Source organism: Monodelphis domestica, chromosome 7, assembly GCF_027887165.1.
Source record: "Monodelphis domestica isolate mMonDom1 chromosome 7, mMonDom1.pri, whole genome shotgun sequence".
Classification (NCBI taxonomy): Eukaryota; Metazoa; Chordata; class Mammalia; order Didelphimorphia; family Didelphidae; genus Monodelphis; species Monodelphis domestica.
Window position 1 is genome coordinate 273,352,439 of NC_077233.1, and position 16,789 is coordinate 273,369,227.

The window sequence follows — 16,789 nt, forward strand, 5'->3', positions numbered from 1 at the left end:
ACTTAGAATTTCCAGTCAAAAACAAAACCAATTGACTTCATAGTATTTTATGTTTCCTTTCCCATCCTATTCCTATTAGAAAAAGCAAAGCTCCTCCATCCCCCTAAAATAAAACCCCTTCCCCAAACTTGGAAAGCTTCAATTCAGATGTAAGATGAAGAGTAATTTGTAATGGATGGAATCAAATCAGAAAAAAAGTTACTATTTATTCATTATTGAATGTATAATCATAGGGAGTCAGTGTTCAAATTACTGTTATTTGTGGTAGGAGAATTTTGAATGATGGCTTCTGATTGCTTTATATTCAGAGAAATCTAAACTACAACTAGAACCCCAAGTACATTACATCCTCTGATCCCCTTACAGATGTTAAGAAGTCATTCCTTGCCCAAATCATTGGGGGGCATGTAGTGGGTTTCATTTCCATTTCAGAGAGATTCCTTGACCAAATTTAGAGGAAATATGTTCCTTTGGTTCAATTAAAGCACAGGATTCATAGGATCTCGGAGGACTTCTGGTCCAACACCCTCATTTTATTTTGAAGATGAGGAAATGATGCCAAAAAAAATTAATCTACTTGCCCAAAGCCACAGATAGTGTCAGGAAAGAAATTTGAACCTAGGTCTTTCCAACCTTGCTCTTTTTTCCATTTTCTTTGATCTTGAACTTGAATATGATCATATTAAACCAATGTGCTCTGTTGTCCTTTTTATATTAAAAGAACGGTGTTCAAGCAGCATGCTAAACCATTAACCATTTTGTGTTTTCTTAAAGGTGATGGTCCTGGCCTTAATGACTGTGGAACTTTTTGGCATGATGGGCCTTATTGGAATCAAGCTGAGTGCTGTACCTGTGGTCATCTTGATTGCATCTGTTGGCATAGGAGTGGAATTTACTGTTCATGTTGCTTTGGTATGTAGAATGAATAGGCTAGCTTAATAGTTAATCAACAATTTTGGCAGAAAGACAGCTAGCTATATGTCTTAGTAGACTGAGCTCCAGACTTGAAGTCAGGGGGAGTTGAGTTCAAATGTAGCCTCAAATACTTCCTGGCTCTGTGACCCTGGGCAAGTCACTGGACTCCAGTTGCTTAGCCCTTACCACTTTTCTACCTCAGAACTGACACTTTGTATCCATTTAGAATCTACAGAAAGTAAGGGGTTTGGGGTTGTTTCTTCAATAATGGCTGAAGAGGTAAGAATGCTGAGTTTGGAAGCCTCAGTTCAAATTCTGATTGAGACATTTCCTAACAGTGTGACCCTGGGCAAGTCACTTAATCTCTCTCAGCCTGTTTCCTTTTCTATAAAGTGGGGATCATAATAGCACCTACTTCAGAGGGTTGTGAAGTTGTGAGAGGACACAAAAGACAAAAATGAAAGTCTCTCCCCTCAAAGAGCTTACATTCAATAGGAGAAATATCATAACTATCTATAAATATATGCAAATGAAATCAAGAATTCAATGCAGTCAAGTATTCATTGAACACCTACTATGTGAAAGGTGTTAAATTTTAAATTATATCTCTAATAACAAAAATATTATATTTATGAGGTTTAGTATCATTAAAAGTCAAGGAATAAAGAAGATACAAAATAAAAACCACGTGCTCGTGGCTGATTAGTCCATTTAAAATCCCCGCACTTAACTTACCACTATACTTGCTGCATCATTGCAAAAGGAAGAGCGCAGTACTGCCAGTTAAATACCAGTTGTGATCTCTCCAACATGGAGACTCAGGAGAGATTATAGGGAGTTCTGGGAAATACCAAGGACTTCTGGGGATTGAAGTCTAGGGTTCAAAATCTCCATTTATACAAAGGCACTGACCTAGGTGCTGAAGAGGCAAGTAAGAGATGTAAGATAAGATGGTGGTTTGAGTCATGCATAGTAGCAGAAAGGTGGCAGTTCCAAACCATGCCTGTAACAGGGCTGATATAGTCACATTTAGTGCCTGTCAGTTCTTGGGTAAAAGCACTGGGCTTGATGACCCCTGGAGAGGCGCACAAAGTGACCTTCTGCCAGATTTCTCTCCCCAAGTATATACAACCTTTTTTTCTCTTGTCAAACCATTCAGGATTGGAGATAAGGAGCCAGTACTGTTGGTTGAGATGATTTTTCCCCCTTTACTTTTTATCTCTTGAGGGGCAGGGATGTTAATATCCTAAAAGGAAACTGAAGCTCAGAGGACATTCCCTCATATAAGAGGGAAGTGTGGGCTCTAAATAAACATGTTTTAAAAGAAAAAAAAATGAGTGAATGAGTGCCTGAATGAAGATATGATGTTTGGAACAACAATTAAGAAAACTACTACCCCCTAGGAGAAAACCTAAAGTTGTGAAGGGTCACACAACCATACTCAGTGATTAATGTTCCCTTATTTTATTTATTTGTGTAAAACTTGCAGCATTTTCTTACATTTTTAATAGCTAATTCTCTTCAGGTTCAGCCACATAGCATATAAATTTCTACACATATATGCATATGCTATATTTGTGCCATAGCTCTTCCTTTCAGGAAATCATTGCAAAATAATATCACTTTTGTGTACATTTTTAAGTTCTGCTATTGAGCTGAAATTTCACCTTTACGCTTCCCTCAAAGATCGGTTATGATGGAAATCTTAAAATACATTGACCCCAATTGAAATGAATCTCAGTGATTGTCGGATTCCTTTTCATCTCCTCCCAGCCTTCCTAGACCAATCTCACTTCTGAAAGAGCTTCAGAGGAGAAGAAAAGGATGTGACTATAGGAAAAGGACAAATGGAAAGATTTATATTAGCAAACACATTCCATCACTCAAGTGGTTTCAAGTTTTATGTTTCAGAAGAAACCCTAGAGTTCCCCACTAGTTCTCTCATTATTGCAGTTCATTTAGTGGAACCTAAAAAAAGTATGTTGTTTTATTAAGTAGAACAATGTGTAAGAGGGATTTCTCCTGGGAAAGGAGGTGTGTGGCAAGTTAAGAAAAACGACAAATATAAAGTGGGATTACTAGCCTTCAGCTTAAAAAAACCCACATAATTCTAATAATATTTTGGTGAAAACCAAAAGGGAAAAAACCACATATAAGTTCAGAATCTGTAAGCCCATTTTCAACTCAATGCAAATTATAGCTTTTTTTTTTTTTGAGCTGGAATTAAAAACAAAGGCCTCCAAGAACAGATTTTACAATGGAAATACTGAGATCTTAAACCAGAGTGGTACTGCTGGTTCATGCATTGAGTACATAAATGTAAATAACCAAACTAGTGTTGTATAAACAAAGTAGGGAATGCCTGCAGTGTTGATACAAGATTTAATTACTTTCATTTAAAGAGTTTCATGATTCGCTTGTGAGCTAGCTTTACTCAGCCACTAGTGACCCTTTTTAATGTTTATAGTCCAATTTTTAAAAATCAACAGTGCCTCCATTGTATCAAAGATATTCTTTAAATACACTTTCATGTCCTAGATGTGTTAGCTCATTTAAAGCTGCCCTGAGAGATAGTGGAGGAGAGTTTCCCAGGAAGGGAAGGTTTCAGAACCTTCTGCCATGACTTTAAAAAAATGTTTAGCAACCAACAGTCTGATGAGGCTTAAGAGGTTTTAGTCCATCAATAAAAAAGATAAACATTTGATCATCCTGAAAAAAATTATGTACCTTAGAATATTGGGTAATGAAAGGACAAAAGCCACATCGTTTTTCCTTTCTTGGAGCTCATATGCCAAGAAGATATGAAAATCAAATTAATAACATTCCTGTTAGTGTAGTAACTGAACCTGAATTCAGCTTAGATATAGCACTTTATGATGAGAAATGTGTAAATAACTGCTTTGGGACATCCAGATTTCTAGTTGTTAAGTAGGAGTAAGATGAAGAATACCAAATATCCTAGATCATCAGGTAGACATAAGGATAAAACAAAATCATGGACATGAAAGCCCTTTGAAAGAAAAAGCAGTGACTCCAAGTTCAGAGGACATTGGTTAAAAATCTGTATCTGTGAGTTCCTCTTCCTAGTTCCTCCCACTAGTCAGCCTCCAAGGTCCTTCCAGCTTTAGCATTATTATCCTAGCACCAAATTCTTCTGGGAAGTGAGGTATTTGCATATACATTGTTACACTGGTTCTTGCCTACTAAAATCATCTCTACTAGAAGGGAACTCCTAGGGCTCTATCCCAAAGCCCTTACAGGGGATCCACAGCTGCCCTACATCATCACAAAACCTTACAGAGACCAAAGTAGGACCACATTTTATATGTGAAAGTCTTAATTTGCAAATATGCATATTCCTAATTGTATTTACATAATGATCCGGGAATGTGAGTATTACACATGCATTAGATTTGACAGAGTAAAAAAAATCTTTCCCTTCTTACAATTCTCAACATGATGCCTGTTTGGAGAACTAACCAAAATACCATAGTTTTCATATGTCATACATTTCAGAATGAATGGAATGCATCAAGGAGAAAATGAAGCTTCTTGGCTATTTTTTCCTTTGGGATTTTAATTTTTATTGGGTCTTTTTATGCTTTGCTTTCTCAGTTCATGGTAAATTGACTTTATTTACAGTTCATTTTCACCCAAAATTCCTTTTGATATCAAATGTAGACTATCTCCAAAATTAGTCTTTTTTTGCACAAAGTCCAGACTTAGTCTAATTAAGCTACTTTGGAGAAACTTTAGTATAAAACCTGGCAATCTAATGTTATAGTTGTTTTTTTTTTTAATTACAGGCCTTTCTGACCGCCATTGGAGATAAAAATCGAAGGGCTGTGCTTGCATTGGAGCACATGTTTGCACCAGTTCTAGATGGGGCTGTGTCCACCCTGCTAGGGGTGTTGATGCTCGCAGGATCTGAATTTGATTTCATTGTCAGGTGAGCATTTGGATGCATATCTGTAGAAGGCTGGTGGTATGTCTTTGCATGTATGTGTTCATTTGAGCAGATTTGTACAAGCAATGATATTATCTGCCCATTTTATCATATTTATGTTGTATCAGAAATTCCTTTACTAGGACGGTACATCCTCCTACTTTGGGAAAAACATAGGAGGAAGAATAGACTTTGGAATCCCAACTTTTGGACCTTGGAAATTTAAATGAAAAGAATGTATTCCTAGGCCAATTTGGATAACCAGGAGGCACTTATTTATGTTGGTTGTTCAACTAGAATAAGCTGCTATCAATCAAACTTAGTAACACAAAGTATTACCAAAAGAATTGCTGATGCTGAGACTTCCAGGTATGACTATGGTTACTGGGAACAATAAGTGGGATGCATTTCCATATAGGTTTCATTTTAGACAAGAGATGATAGGTAGGTTGGTGTGGTCAAGAAAACCTGAGTTCCAGTCCTACCAGTGACACATTAGTCAATAAACACTTTTTAAGCTTAAAATGTTGCTTAAACACTCCTATGTTGCCAGACACAGAGGACCATGGGCAAATCCACATCTCAGTGAGCCAGGCAACTCCTTAAGACTACATGTACATTATAGATGAGTTACCCATGAACATAAGTGGAAGCAGCTTCTACCCTGGGAGTTCCATACAGTGAAAAAGCAAAATCACATATCTAAGAAGAATAAAGATAGTATAAAAAAGAAATATCCTTCAGAGATTGTAAATCTGATTGTCACCTGATGGCCTCCAAATTTTCAAATCTTTATAAATATCTAAAATGGTCCCCATTTTTGTCTTTGTTCCTTTTCCTACTTCTTTGAGAAGTAGAGATGGTTTTGTCCAGATCCATTTCACATCTAAATCTTGTTGGGAGTTGAGAAGCATTAACCAACCTACAGCTTGATAGTAAATTTAGAAAGCCATGTCTTAAGTCTCTTCTCAGAACTAAAGGCAAGCTGTTTCTGGTGAATTTAATTAAGACTGTGACCTTTTGAAAATAATTTGGAGGTGGAGTGAAGTGGGTTTTTTTCTAGTCTCTAAACAACTTGGGGAGTTCTGCAAAATGGCTTATCTTAGAAGTAACACTGATTCTTTTGGAGGCATTAGACCTAAACTAATTAATGAATAATTAGAGAATATCCTAGAATTGAGATTGTGGTAGGGCAGGACCAAATCCACATCAAAATATTCTTTTTTAAGTGGGCTGTTCAGACAGCATCAAGCTGAAAAACTGACCTAAACAGGCCTTCATGTGTTTTGTGGTTGGTGTTATTTTAGAGAAAACCTAAAGAGTTTTACCTGAAATTTTAGCTTCAGTTAATTTTTAAAGGTTTAGGGGGATGGCACATTAAACCACTTGAGAAGATTTTTTTCTAAAAAAAAAAAAAGATTGGGACATCTCATAAGCTCATGGGAATCTCCATGTCCTGTGTATTTTATTATTGGGTGTAATCATGTGATTAGTAGGTTGCTATATTCCTTCTAACTTAGTTTTTTGGCAAACCATTCAGTGATCCACTTGCTACTTTCTAATAGAAATTTGGCATTTGTTAAGCTAAACAGAAGCAGATTCCGTGGCTTTGATCACTCCTTTAGTTTCTCATTTTGTAGAATTTTTGTTTCTTATTTTCAGGTCAGAGGACAGGTTTGCCCCTCCTAGACAGATATAAACAGATATTTATTAAGCTGAATTTCTCCATTTGATCTACTTCCTAGCCAAGGAGCCTTAACTGGTAGCCTCGTAGTAATCACCGGCTTCCTTTGGTGGGGGAAGGGCACCTCCTTTTCCACAATATAGGCAAGAATTCCGGGTCTCTGAACCAACGCCTGCCAGCCCAGAGATATCCGGGTTCCTGTTTCAGGGACTCTGGGGAGCTCCAGTCTTCCAGAAATGGCTGGATTAGCCTGATAAAGTCCTCACTGAAGTTGAATAAATGTGCAGACATTGTATACACGAAGCAGTCAGAAATATAATCAGCCTGTTTATTCTTCTGTTAGACAGAGGAGATGCAAATGTTTTCATGCCTGTTGTTGATAGATGTCCCAGGCGAAAGTTCGAGCAGTTTACATTAGCGGAAGACGTTGATTCGTTCATTTTTCCTAATGTAGCTTAAACATTCCCAGTGTTTACAGTACTGAGGTATTTGTATTTTTATAGGAGCTCTTGGTTTTTTTTTTTCTTTTTAATCTAATGTGGAAACATATAGAGACATGGCAAAGCTCGGAGCCCGCCTGTTCCGTTTTGGGATCCGGAGAGCCATCAAGAGATACGCTAGATCTCTGGCCCCCCTCTTCCTCTCCGGGACACCCCAACCCCTTCCCCCTCCATCCAAATGACCCCATTCTGAGCCCTCGAAATCATTAGTTCCCCAAATGCCCCCTTGAGTTTAGTCTGCACTCTCCAGCTGTGCCGAATCCCGGCTCGCGAGCCTTTCCTTTTACTGACAGGTTTACCTTGGTATTCATGAAGGATCCCAGACCTTAGCCCTCAATGGTGGGAAAGGACAACCACTTGTGCACTCTCCTCTTCTTCCATAGTGCTGCAGCCTTTATGTTTGAATTGGCTGATGCAAAACAAGAGTATTCAGAGATGCTAAATTGTTCAACAAAAGATTAGCCTGCAATGCAGCTCTGCTATTGTGGAGAGCTCTTATTCAGTACAATGCTAGAGCGCCCCAGAGAATGGGCAGCATTTTCTTTGCAGAAAGCTGGTTCCTGTGTTCTAAAAAGGTTGCAATTTGAGCTATTTGGTAAAACTGGAACTCACAGAATTCTCGGCAGAAAGTTGTGATTAATGAACAGCCAGGGAAAGCCTTACCTGATACACTAGAGATTTAATTAGAGATTCTGCTAGAAGATGCAGAAGCATTTCACAGTGGATTAGCTGCTGGGAGAAGGAGGCTTCTTTTCCTCCTGGGCTAAATTGTTTAAATTCTACACCCTTCACTTCATTTGTTTGCTTCTGCTGGGTTTTCACTAATGGGGGCCCCTTTTCATTGTATTTGTGCTTTCAATCTGTTCAGCCATTCAGTTCACATTCCATATTTCTGTGTTTGTGTAACACATTCATAAATAACATCACATGCCACGAGATTTCTGCAAATTAACAAACTCTTGTTTTCTGCTTCCCTTTACTTGAGTTTGTGGAATGCAGCCCTCAAAAGCTCTTAAGGTAAAAGAAAAAGAGATGGCACTCAGTCTGAGCTCAACTTTTATCTTGCCCTTCGAATGGTAGCCACATTGCATTGGGAAAATGTTGAATTGTTTTTATGTTCAGAGGAAATTTGTCTGTATTTTTCACTGTACATTTCTCTTTCTCCTTTTATCCTCTAGGTATTTCTTCGCAGTTCTGGCAATCTTGACAATCCTGGGTGTTCTGAATGGATTGGTATTACTTCCGGTACTTTTGTCATTCTTTGGACCCTATCCTGAGGTCAGTAATTATACTTAGCATAGTGTACGATTCATTGACTGACAATGTTATTTTTTCCTGGTGTCACTCTTAATTTAGATACTTTATCTACATTGGTTGGTGATTTGCTTTTTAAAAAGCATTTCTGTAATTGTGACTTTTTTGTTCTCAGTGGCTTACAAAGGATGCCTTAGGATGTTGTGGCTTTGCTTTTTTTTAAATCTACTCATTGAAAATTTAAATCTCACTGACCTGGATATGCGAATATAGTTCCTATAAACTTATCAACTGTTTTTGTCTGAATTATAGTTAAAAGTGTAAATCATGCCTTTTATATATATTTAAAAGCAAATAAACAAGTTATTTGATCCATCAAAGTTTAGATAGTTCAGTCTAGCCTTATGGCTCTTCACTCTGCCTTATATATGCTGATAGAGAACTCCCTCTCTGTCTCTCTGTCTCTCTCTCTCTGTCTCTGTCCCTTTGTCTCTCTGTCTCTGTCTCTGTCTCTCACTTTCTCTCTCTCTTTTTCTCTCTCTCTTTCTCTTCTCCCTCTCTTTTCCTCCCTCTTTTTTTCTCTCTTTCCCCTCCTTCCTTCCCTCAATAAAAATAAAGATCTGTAGTTCTCTGACTGTTATCATCAATCACTCTTGTATAGCTTCTTGAATGCAGGAACAACACACACAGTGTTCTAAAAAAGTTGTTATTTGAGCTATTTGGTGAAACTAGAAGAATTCTAGGTGTAAAGTTGGGATTAATTAATGGCTTGGGGCAGGGGAGAGAATGTAGTCCAGGAAAATGTAGGCTCCTTGAGGGCAGGAACAATTTTTTGTCTTCAAACTCCTAGTATCTACCACAGAACTTGATTTAGTAAGTAGATATTTAATAAATGTATTTTCAACTAAAGTGATTTGAATCGTTATGAATCTTGAAGTAGAGTTGAAACTGTTTTAAAGCAGGAGCCACTGGAAAAGGGACACGGGAACACATTAAGTGACAATGGCTGTTTCTTTATCATTTTGCTAGTATTTCTTCAATAAGTGACTACCGGAAGGATTCTAAACTGATTGATGCTCTATTTTTCATCCTTTTCCTAGGTTTCTCCATCTAATGGGTTAAACCGCCTACCCACTCCCTCTCCTGAACCACCTCCCAGCATTGTCAGGTTTGCAGTGCCCCCAAGACACACCAACAATGGATCTGATTCCTCAGATTCGGAATATAGTTCTCAGACAACAGTGTCAGGCATCAGTGAAGAGCTTTATCAATATGAGACTCAGCAGAATTCATGTGCCCCAGCTCATCAGGTCATAGTGGAAGCCACTGAAAATCCTGTCTTTGCCAGATCCACTGTAAGTAACCCAAGATGTGCTAAATGTGAACTAAGGGGGTGGGTAAGGGTTGAAAGGCAGATCCCCTCTCACAAAAATAAATTTGAAAAAGTTCTTGTTTTATATACATATATATATATATATATACATATATATTTTTTACGTCTGCTAGCATATTGGGCAGAATATAAAGAGAATTGTTTACAGTAGTTATTTTCCATGTCTATCTCCTATGAGCTTTAATTGTAGGGCATGATGCAACAGTGATCCCTTAGTAAACTGTATAGCTGGGACCATTGGCTAGTGGAAAGATTTCTAGCTTTGGAGAAAAAATAGATTCAAGCCCTGGAACTACTGTCTGATGTATGACCTTGAGAGACAGTATCTTTAATTTTTTCATTTTTACTTTGCTACTCAACATCCCTAAGCCTCACTCAGCTACCTTATCTCTCAAAAATGGGGAACAATAATATCGACACTATCTATCTCCTTCTCGAGGTTTTTATTTTGTTTCGTATGAGTAAGGAAAGTTCTTTGTAAATGATAAAGCACTTTCGTAAATGTTAGCAATTATTATTCTTACTGGAGTTTACGAAGTGTTTTTGTATAAATTATCTCATTTTTCTCTCAAAGCATCCTCAAGAAGCAAGTAGAGCAAAAATTGTTCTCCCTATTTTGTAGCTGTTGTTCCATCATTTTAGTCATGTCTAACTCTTCGTGAACTCATTTGGAATTTTCTTAGCAAAGATACTGGAGTGGTTTGCCATTTCCTTCTCCAGCTCATTTTACAGATGGGGAAGCCGAGGCAAACAGGGTGAAGTGATTTGTTCTGGGTCACACAGCTAGGTCATATTTGAATTTCAGGAAGATGAGTCTTCCTGACTTCAGACCTAGCATTCTGTCCACTATGCCACTTAACTGACCTTCTTTCTTATTTTACAAATGAGGTAGGAAACAGACTGAAAAGAGTGGGTATCAGATAGGAATACTTTCCAACCACAGCCCTGTATTTATAAGTAGGAGCTCTACTTTCCTGCCAGCAGGGTTTGAGAGGAGTAGCCTGGAAATGGGACCAAAATAAAATTCCCAATCATCATGCTCTGTAAATTCATGCAAGAATGTATGTCTTGAGAGGCGGTCAGTCCCTTCCTGTTGTGTTCCTGACCTCCCTCGCTAGTCCCATCCCAGGATTTTCCTGGATGTCCTGGGTACCCATTGGAAGCTTCAAGGCGAATGAAAAAGATCAGGAAACTAGCAATGCCTTCCTCTGGATCCTACCTGTCTTAATCAGGTCTTGCCCTCTACAGGTGGTTCAACCAGAGCCAAGACATCATCATCCATCAAGTCCAAGACAACAGCTCCACCTGGATGCAGGACCCCATCCACCGGGGCATCCGGGCCAGCCGCCACAGCGGGACTCCAGGGAAGGGCTGCGGCCACCCCCTTACAGACCACGAAGGAACGCTTTTGAAATTTCTACTGAAGGGCATTCCGGACCTAGCAATAGGGACCGAATGGGCCACCGAGGAGCCCGTTTTCATAACCCTCGGAACCCAGCATTCACTGCCATGGGCGCTTCTGTGCCGGGATATTGCCAGCCTATCACTACTGTGACCGCTTCCGCTTCAGTGACAGTGGCCGTGCACCCTCCCCCTGTGCATGGCCGGAACCCTCGGGGAGGAAGCTGCCCATCCTACGAGGGGTACCACGAAACTGACCACGGGGTGTTCGAGGACCCCCACGTACCTTTTAATGTAAGGTGTGAGAGGAGGAACTCTAAAATAGAAGTCATAGAGTTGCAAGATGTTGAGTGTGAAGAAAGGACAAGAGGAAACAGCTCCAACTAAGGTGTGTTGACTCACTGTGGGCGGTTTTAGCTTTTTTTACACATTGATGGATGGGCTTAGGTGTAAAGGGGTGAAGGAATTCTTCTTTGAGATTGCCCGGATACCATAATCCTTCTTGAGGTGTCAGAATTTCTCCTTGTTATCTTCTTTTGACACCTTGGATAATAGGATTCAGAGATCTCAGAGATCCTCTCATCTAGCCTGTTCATTTTACAAATGAAAAAATGGAAGTCCAAAGCAGAGAAAAGACTCAAGGTCCTATGGGCAGTAAAACACAGAGCCAGTGGGGATTTGAACCCGGGCTCCCCACTTCCAAATCAGGTTTATCTTTTCATCCAGTGTTTAACATTGCCTCTCCTACACCACCAGAATGGATTCTGAATTGGGATTTGTTTTCTTCTCCATCATTAACTTTGTGGATTCATTTTTTTTTAAATCTTTACATTTTATTCATGTTTTGCTTTCTCTTTTTTTTTAAAGGGTGAAGAAAAACTGAAGCAAAGAGGCCAAAGATGGGGAACCCCCCCCCCTCTTTCCAGAACTGCTTGAAGAGAACTACTTGGAGTTATGGAAAAGGATGTGCTGCATCAGGATGACAGTTCACTGTTACTGTAACCTATTGTATTATTTTGTGAAATATTTCTATAAATATTTAAAAGGTGTACACATATGTAATATACAAAGGAACAATGTAATTAGTATAATCTGGAGTTTCTCGGCTCCTGCTAATAGAGCAGGGGTGGCTCTTTGGGTGCCCCCTGCTCATTTTGTATATTGACCTCTGTGCCACAAATGAAACTTAATTTACTCTTAAATTTCAGCATTATGTTGCTGCTGCTTAAATATTGTATAATTTACTTGTATAATTCTATGCAAATATTGCTTATGTAATAGGATTATTTTGTAAAGGTATTTGTTTAAAATATTTTTAATTTGCATATCACAACCCTGTGGTAGTATGAAATGTTACTGTTAACTTTCAAACACGCTATGCGTGATAATTTTTGTTTTAATGAGCAGATATGAAGAAAAGTCTTGGTGGCTTCTCTAGGGTTAGTTGTGTTCAGTTCTCTTTGTTTTTGCAATGTGTGTAAACTGTATGTATGTGTGTGTGTGTTTTCTTAATGTACTGTAGCAGTTTTCTTTGATTGTTTTTCTTTTTTAACTATATTATAACCCTTAGTGGGATTATTAACCCCAACATGCTGGAAGAGTCAGGATTTCTTTATTGCTAAACCCTGGTGGAAAATGCACTAGCTTTAACAGCAGGATCCACCAGTGGCCACATCTTTAAATGGTAGAGGGGAAGCTGTGGTCTCTGTAGTCCATATTATTATCTTTTCAAACCAATGACCGTCTTTTACCCCTCAGCAGCAAGGTAAATGTTATTCTGTATGGGTAGCGATTGCCGAAATTGGATCCCAGTGTACCTCCCTGTATGCTGATCACTTCTTTTGAATCCTGAAATGGCATTAAGGAATCGAATAACAATCTGACAGTGAACCACAGCTGGGTCATGAGAATGGGGAGGATTGATACTGTACACCTTATGCCTTAATTGACAGAATCAGTGTCTGTCCCCCATTACAGGTAACACCAAATACACCTTGAGGAATGGGTTGGGAGGCTTGGAAATGCTACTTGTAAAACCTGTCCTTCTGGGGACCAAGTTCTCTGCTATATATCTCGTGCGATAAGCTTCTCGTGAAGACGCTAAACCGAGAAGGGATGAAGATTTTGCCTAGATATACTTCACTTCCTACCCTTTGACCTCTTTCTCTCCTCCTGAATTCAGTGGTCTAATTGGAACAATTCCCTGGGTCTATTTGTATCTTTTAAAAAAAAATACATAGGAAGTTTCCTAGCTAGAAAGGCATGATGGAGGGAGGTGGGGAACAGGGGACACCACAGCTGTTGGTCTTAAGGATCCTAGATGGGTAGCATGACATGCAAGTAGGGGAAGGGAGTGGTTAATGATGGGGAAATATTGCCTTCAGTTCTATTTTTTTTCCTCCCTCTACTATTTACTGTTCTTTGTGCTGTGAAGTTTTCAGAGGAGCAAGAAGTTTTGTAACATACATAATACAGAGCTTCCTGCTGGAAAGTGCCCTCTTCAGGACTTGTAGTTTTTGGAGGGGACAATGGCAGATCTTTCCAAACCAGGCATTATTTTTTAAGAGATCTGCTCCCCTAGTGGTGAGAATATCTTCAATTTAGGTCTTTGACTCCCTCATCTCCTATCCAGGGACCAATGATGGTCAGGGAAGCAATTCATGCCCAGCTCTGCCTTTCCTTCCACACCAGTCACTTGTTTACAGATAATTTGCGTGGGAATTCAAGGTCAAGGTCCTGACCTCATTCTGGCAGTACCTTAAGCTACTGGTAGAAACACACTAAGGGTTAATCTCACAACTGCCTACTGTTCCAGCTGTCTTAAATCGAAACTCAGCAGAAAGACAACAGGCTTCCAATGACTATTAGCACTGTAGTGACCTCAGATTTTTTTTTTAACTCTATAACAAAACTGTACGATACTAGTTGGAAGCCACCTACCACTGCCAAATGTGTGTGTTAGTGTGTCAGAGGCCCCGATGGCTTCCCACTGTTACTGTTATGGTGCCTATCTGTCAGCCACAGCCCTCTCTCCTTGTCCACGTCCAACCAGCTCACCTCTGCTTGCTATTTAATTTCCTGGGTGGAGAAGGATGACCAGGCAAGAGTCCTGAGTTCGGTGTGTTCTCTTCCAATTCTCACTGTCTTCATAATCTCATTGTGTTTTCCTTGCCCCATCTACACCCCGGCATGTTTGGTGTATGAGTGTTTGTGCTATCTACTGCTTTCTGCAGAGCTTAGATCTTTTTCTCCAATAGTCACATTGGCAAAGGGAGAACTCAGTGGCTGGCAATTATGTGTTTTGTTTGTTTGTTTGTTTAGATGTTAAAATTTTTTTCATCTTTGGTGATATTTATATTTTTGTATCATAAGAATGTTTTCCTACAGTATTTGTCATGCCAGTTTATAACAAAAAATGCAGGGATTTTATTTCTATTGGAAACATAATTACAGCTATGTTTTTCTTTTGAATGGATTTTTATTTGTATAGAGTGCTTACTAATGTTAAATAGGACAGAGTATATAACATTTACATTAAGGACTCATTTGTAGCTTTTAGTGTAAGGAGTTAAAAGAAAAAATATTCAAACTGGGTCTCATTGTCTGCCTATTTTGGCAGAAATGAGTTTGTGTCATTTCAATTACAAAGATAAAAGTATGCCATATAATTTATTTATATGAAAATTTATTTTTGTAGTGTACATAGTAGTCATCAAGTCTTTTGACAGAAGTATATTTTTAAAGAGTTTATATGTAATGAAACCATAATGTTTTGGAACTTTGCTGAGACATGAGTATGGTGCACACTTTTCATTGTAAAAGGCATTGAGGAAAAGAAAACTTTTAACAGTGTTAAGAGAGTGAGAATGAATATTCATGCAATTGTGAACTGTTTTAGTTACCATTTGTGATCTAGTGTGGTTCTCATTTTAAACCTTGAAAGTGGAAATGTACAAACTCTCTAAATATTAATGTTAAAACACTGATAGAAATTCTAACATGAATAAAAATATTATAACTTATTGGTTACGTATTTGTTCATAGAATCCTTTTTTTTTTTAAGAAAAAGAAGAGAAGAGTATCCCAGTAGGTAACAGGTAGTCAATTTTTTCAGCTGTCCAGCACAATTCACAATTCTTCATCCCTGCTGAAACTATTAAGAACCTGTTTTCACTCCGCTTCATATGGACTCCGTTGTTGAGATTCCTTTTTTATGGTTTTTCTGGGACATGTTATTGCGGATTTTTTTTTTAATTTAAGAAAATTGCTATCTCTCTTCAACTCCACATATTGAAATATTTTTTCCCCAAATCTGACATCTAGTAGAGGGTAAATGACAGGGAAAGAATCAACACTTCCCTCCCTCCCCCCTCCCCAGTATCATTAAACAAGATAGAACAGTGATGGCAAACTTATGGCACACAGAATGTTCTCTGTGGGGACTCAGGCAGAGCTACTCTCCTCCCCCCTCTCCACTGTGCCTGATGACATTGTTTTACATCACCTGCCCCTCTGCCCAGCAGCCCAATGGGAGCATGTAGGGGGTAAAATTGTTGGATCACAGGTAGCAAAACTGGAGGAGAGCTGAGCACTTGGGCCACTCCTCTCCCACCTCTCTACACTTGCTGAGGACATTCCTACTTCACCTGCCCCTCTGCCCAACATCCCAGTGGGAGAACTTTCTTCCTCTCTTGTGGAATAGGGGGTGGGGTATACCCAGTTTGGAGGGGAGGGGCACACCATTTAGCCAGGGAAGTGAGATAAGATGGGGCCCTGTACTCTGTCTGTAAAAGGTTCACCATCATTGTTGTAGAGGATAAAAAGTCCTTAAAGCCAGAAAGAGTTAGGATCAAATCCATTCTCTGGAAATATTGGCTGTGTGACCCTGGGATATCACTTAGCCCCTCAGTGCTCTAAGCAATTCTTTAAAACTATAAATTGAAAGAAGATGCCTACCTGCATTGATAGAGGAAGGTTCCCCACAAGGGAATTCCCTGTACCAATAAATTCACTAACCCCATCCCTATCCTACTGTCGAGCCAAACTGAACAGATATTTATGATGGGGAAATATGTTCCATTCCACAGCAGCAGTGGATCCACAAACAGAAGTAAATGTACAAATATTAAATAAACATTTTAGTAATTTTCTGCTTGTTTCTAACCCAAATAGACCAACGTATGTGATCCAATTCTGGTTCTGAAAACAATCATTACAATAGATAAGACAGGGCTCATAATTCCCACATTATAATGGACCGAAGTGAATCACAGAGAGATTAAATAGCATTAATGTGTACAGACCATTGGATTGTTCTACAGAATTTGAGCCCTGAAAGACAGTTCAGCAGCCTTCTAGTACAATTCATACATGAAAGGAATCTCCACTATGACGCAGTCTCTACATGAAGGGTTCCAAGGATGCAGAAGCCCTCCCCCATATACACCTTGAGGCAATATTTCTCACTTTTAAAAGGCTGTAATTGGGAGGTCCTTGGGGTTTTTTTAATGTTTTATTTTTCCTAATTACATGTAACAACAATTTTTAACAATCATTTTCTAAAATTTTTAGTTCAAATTCTCGTTCACCCTCTTCTTTTCCTTCCATGTGACAGTTAGCAATTTGATCTAAGATACATATTTAGTCTTGCAAAGCATATTTCCATATTGCTCATGTGGAAGAAAACTCATTAAAAA

At 38.9% G+C, this 16,789-nt stretch overlaps 1 protein-coding gene across 2 annotated transcripts in view; it reads left to right on the top strand.

The window, feature by feature from the left end:
• PTCH1 (patched 1) overlaps positions 1 to 15,122 on the top strand; it is a 90,800-nt gene extending 75,678 nt beyond the window's left edge. For both annotated transcript variants that reach the window (XM_007497928.3, XM_001368333.5), the window contains exons 19-24: positions 775 to 912; positions 4,722 to 4,864; positions 8,224 to 8,323; positions 9,400 to 9,654; positions 10,941 to 11,481; positions 11,961 to 15,122. In XM_007497928.3, coding sequence (XP_007497990.1) covers positions 775 to 912; positions 4,722 to 4,864; positions 8,224 to 8,323; positions 9,400 to 9,654; positions 10,941 to 11,480 — 1,176 coding nt within the window. In that variant the 3' untranslated portion in view covers position 11,481; positions 11,961 to 15,122. The remainder of the gene's footprint in view (positions 1 to 774; positions 913 to 4,721; positions 4,865 to 8,223; positions 8,324 to 9,399; positions 9,655 to 10,940; positions 11,482 to 11,960) is intronic.
• The last annotated feature ends 1,667 nt before the right edge of the window (positions 15,123 to 16,789 follow it).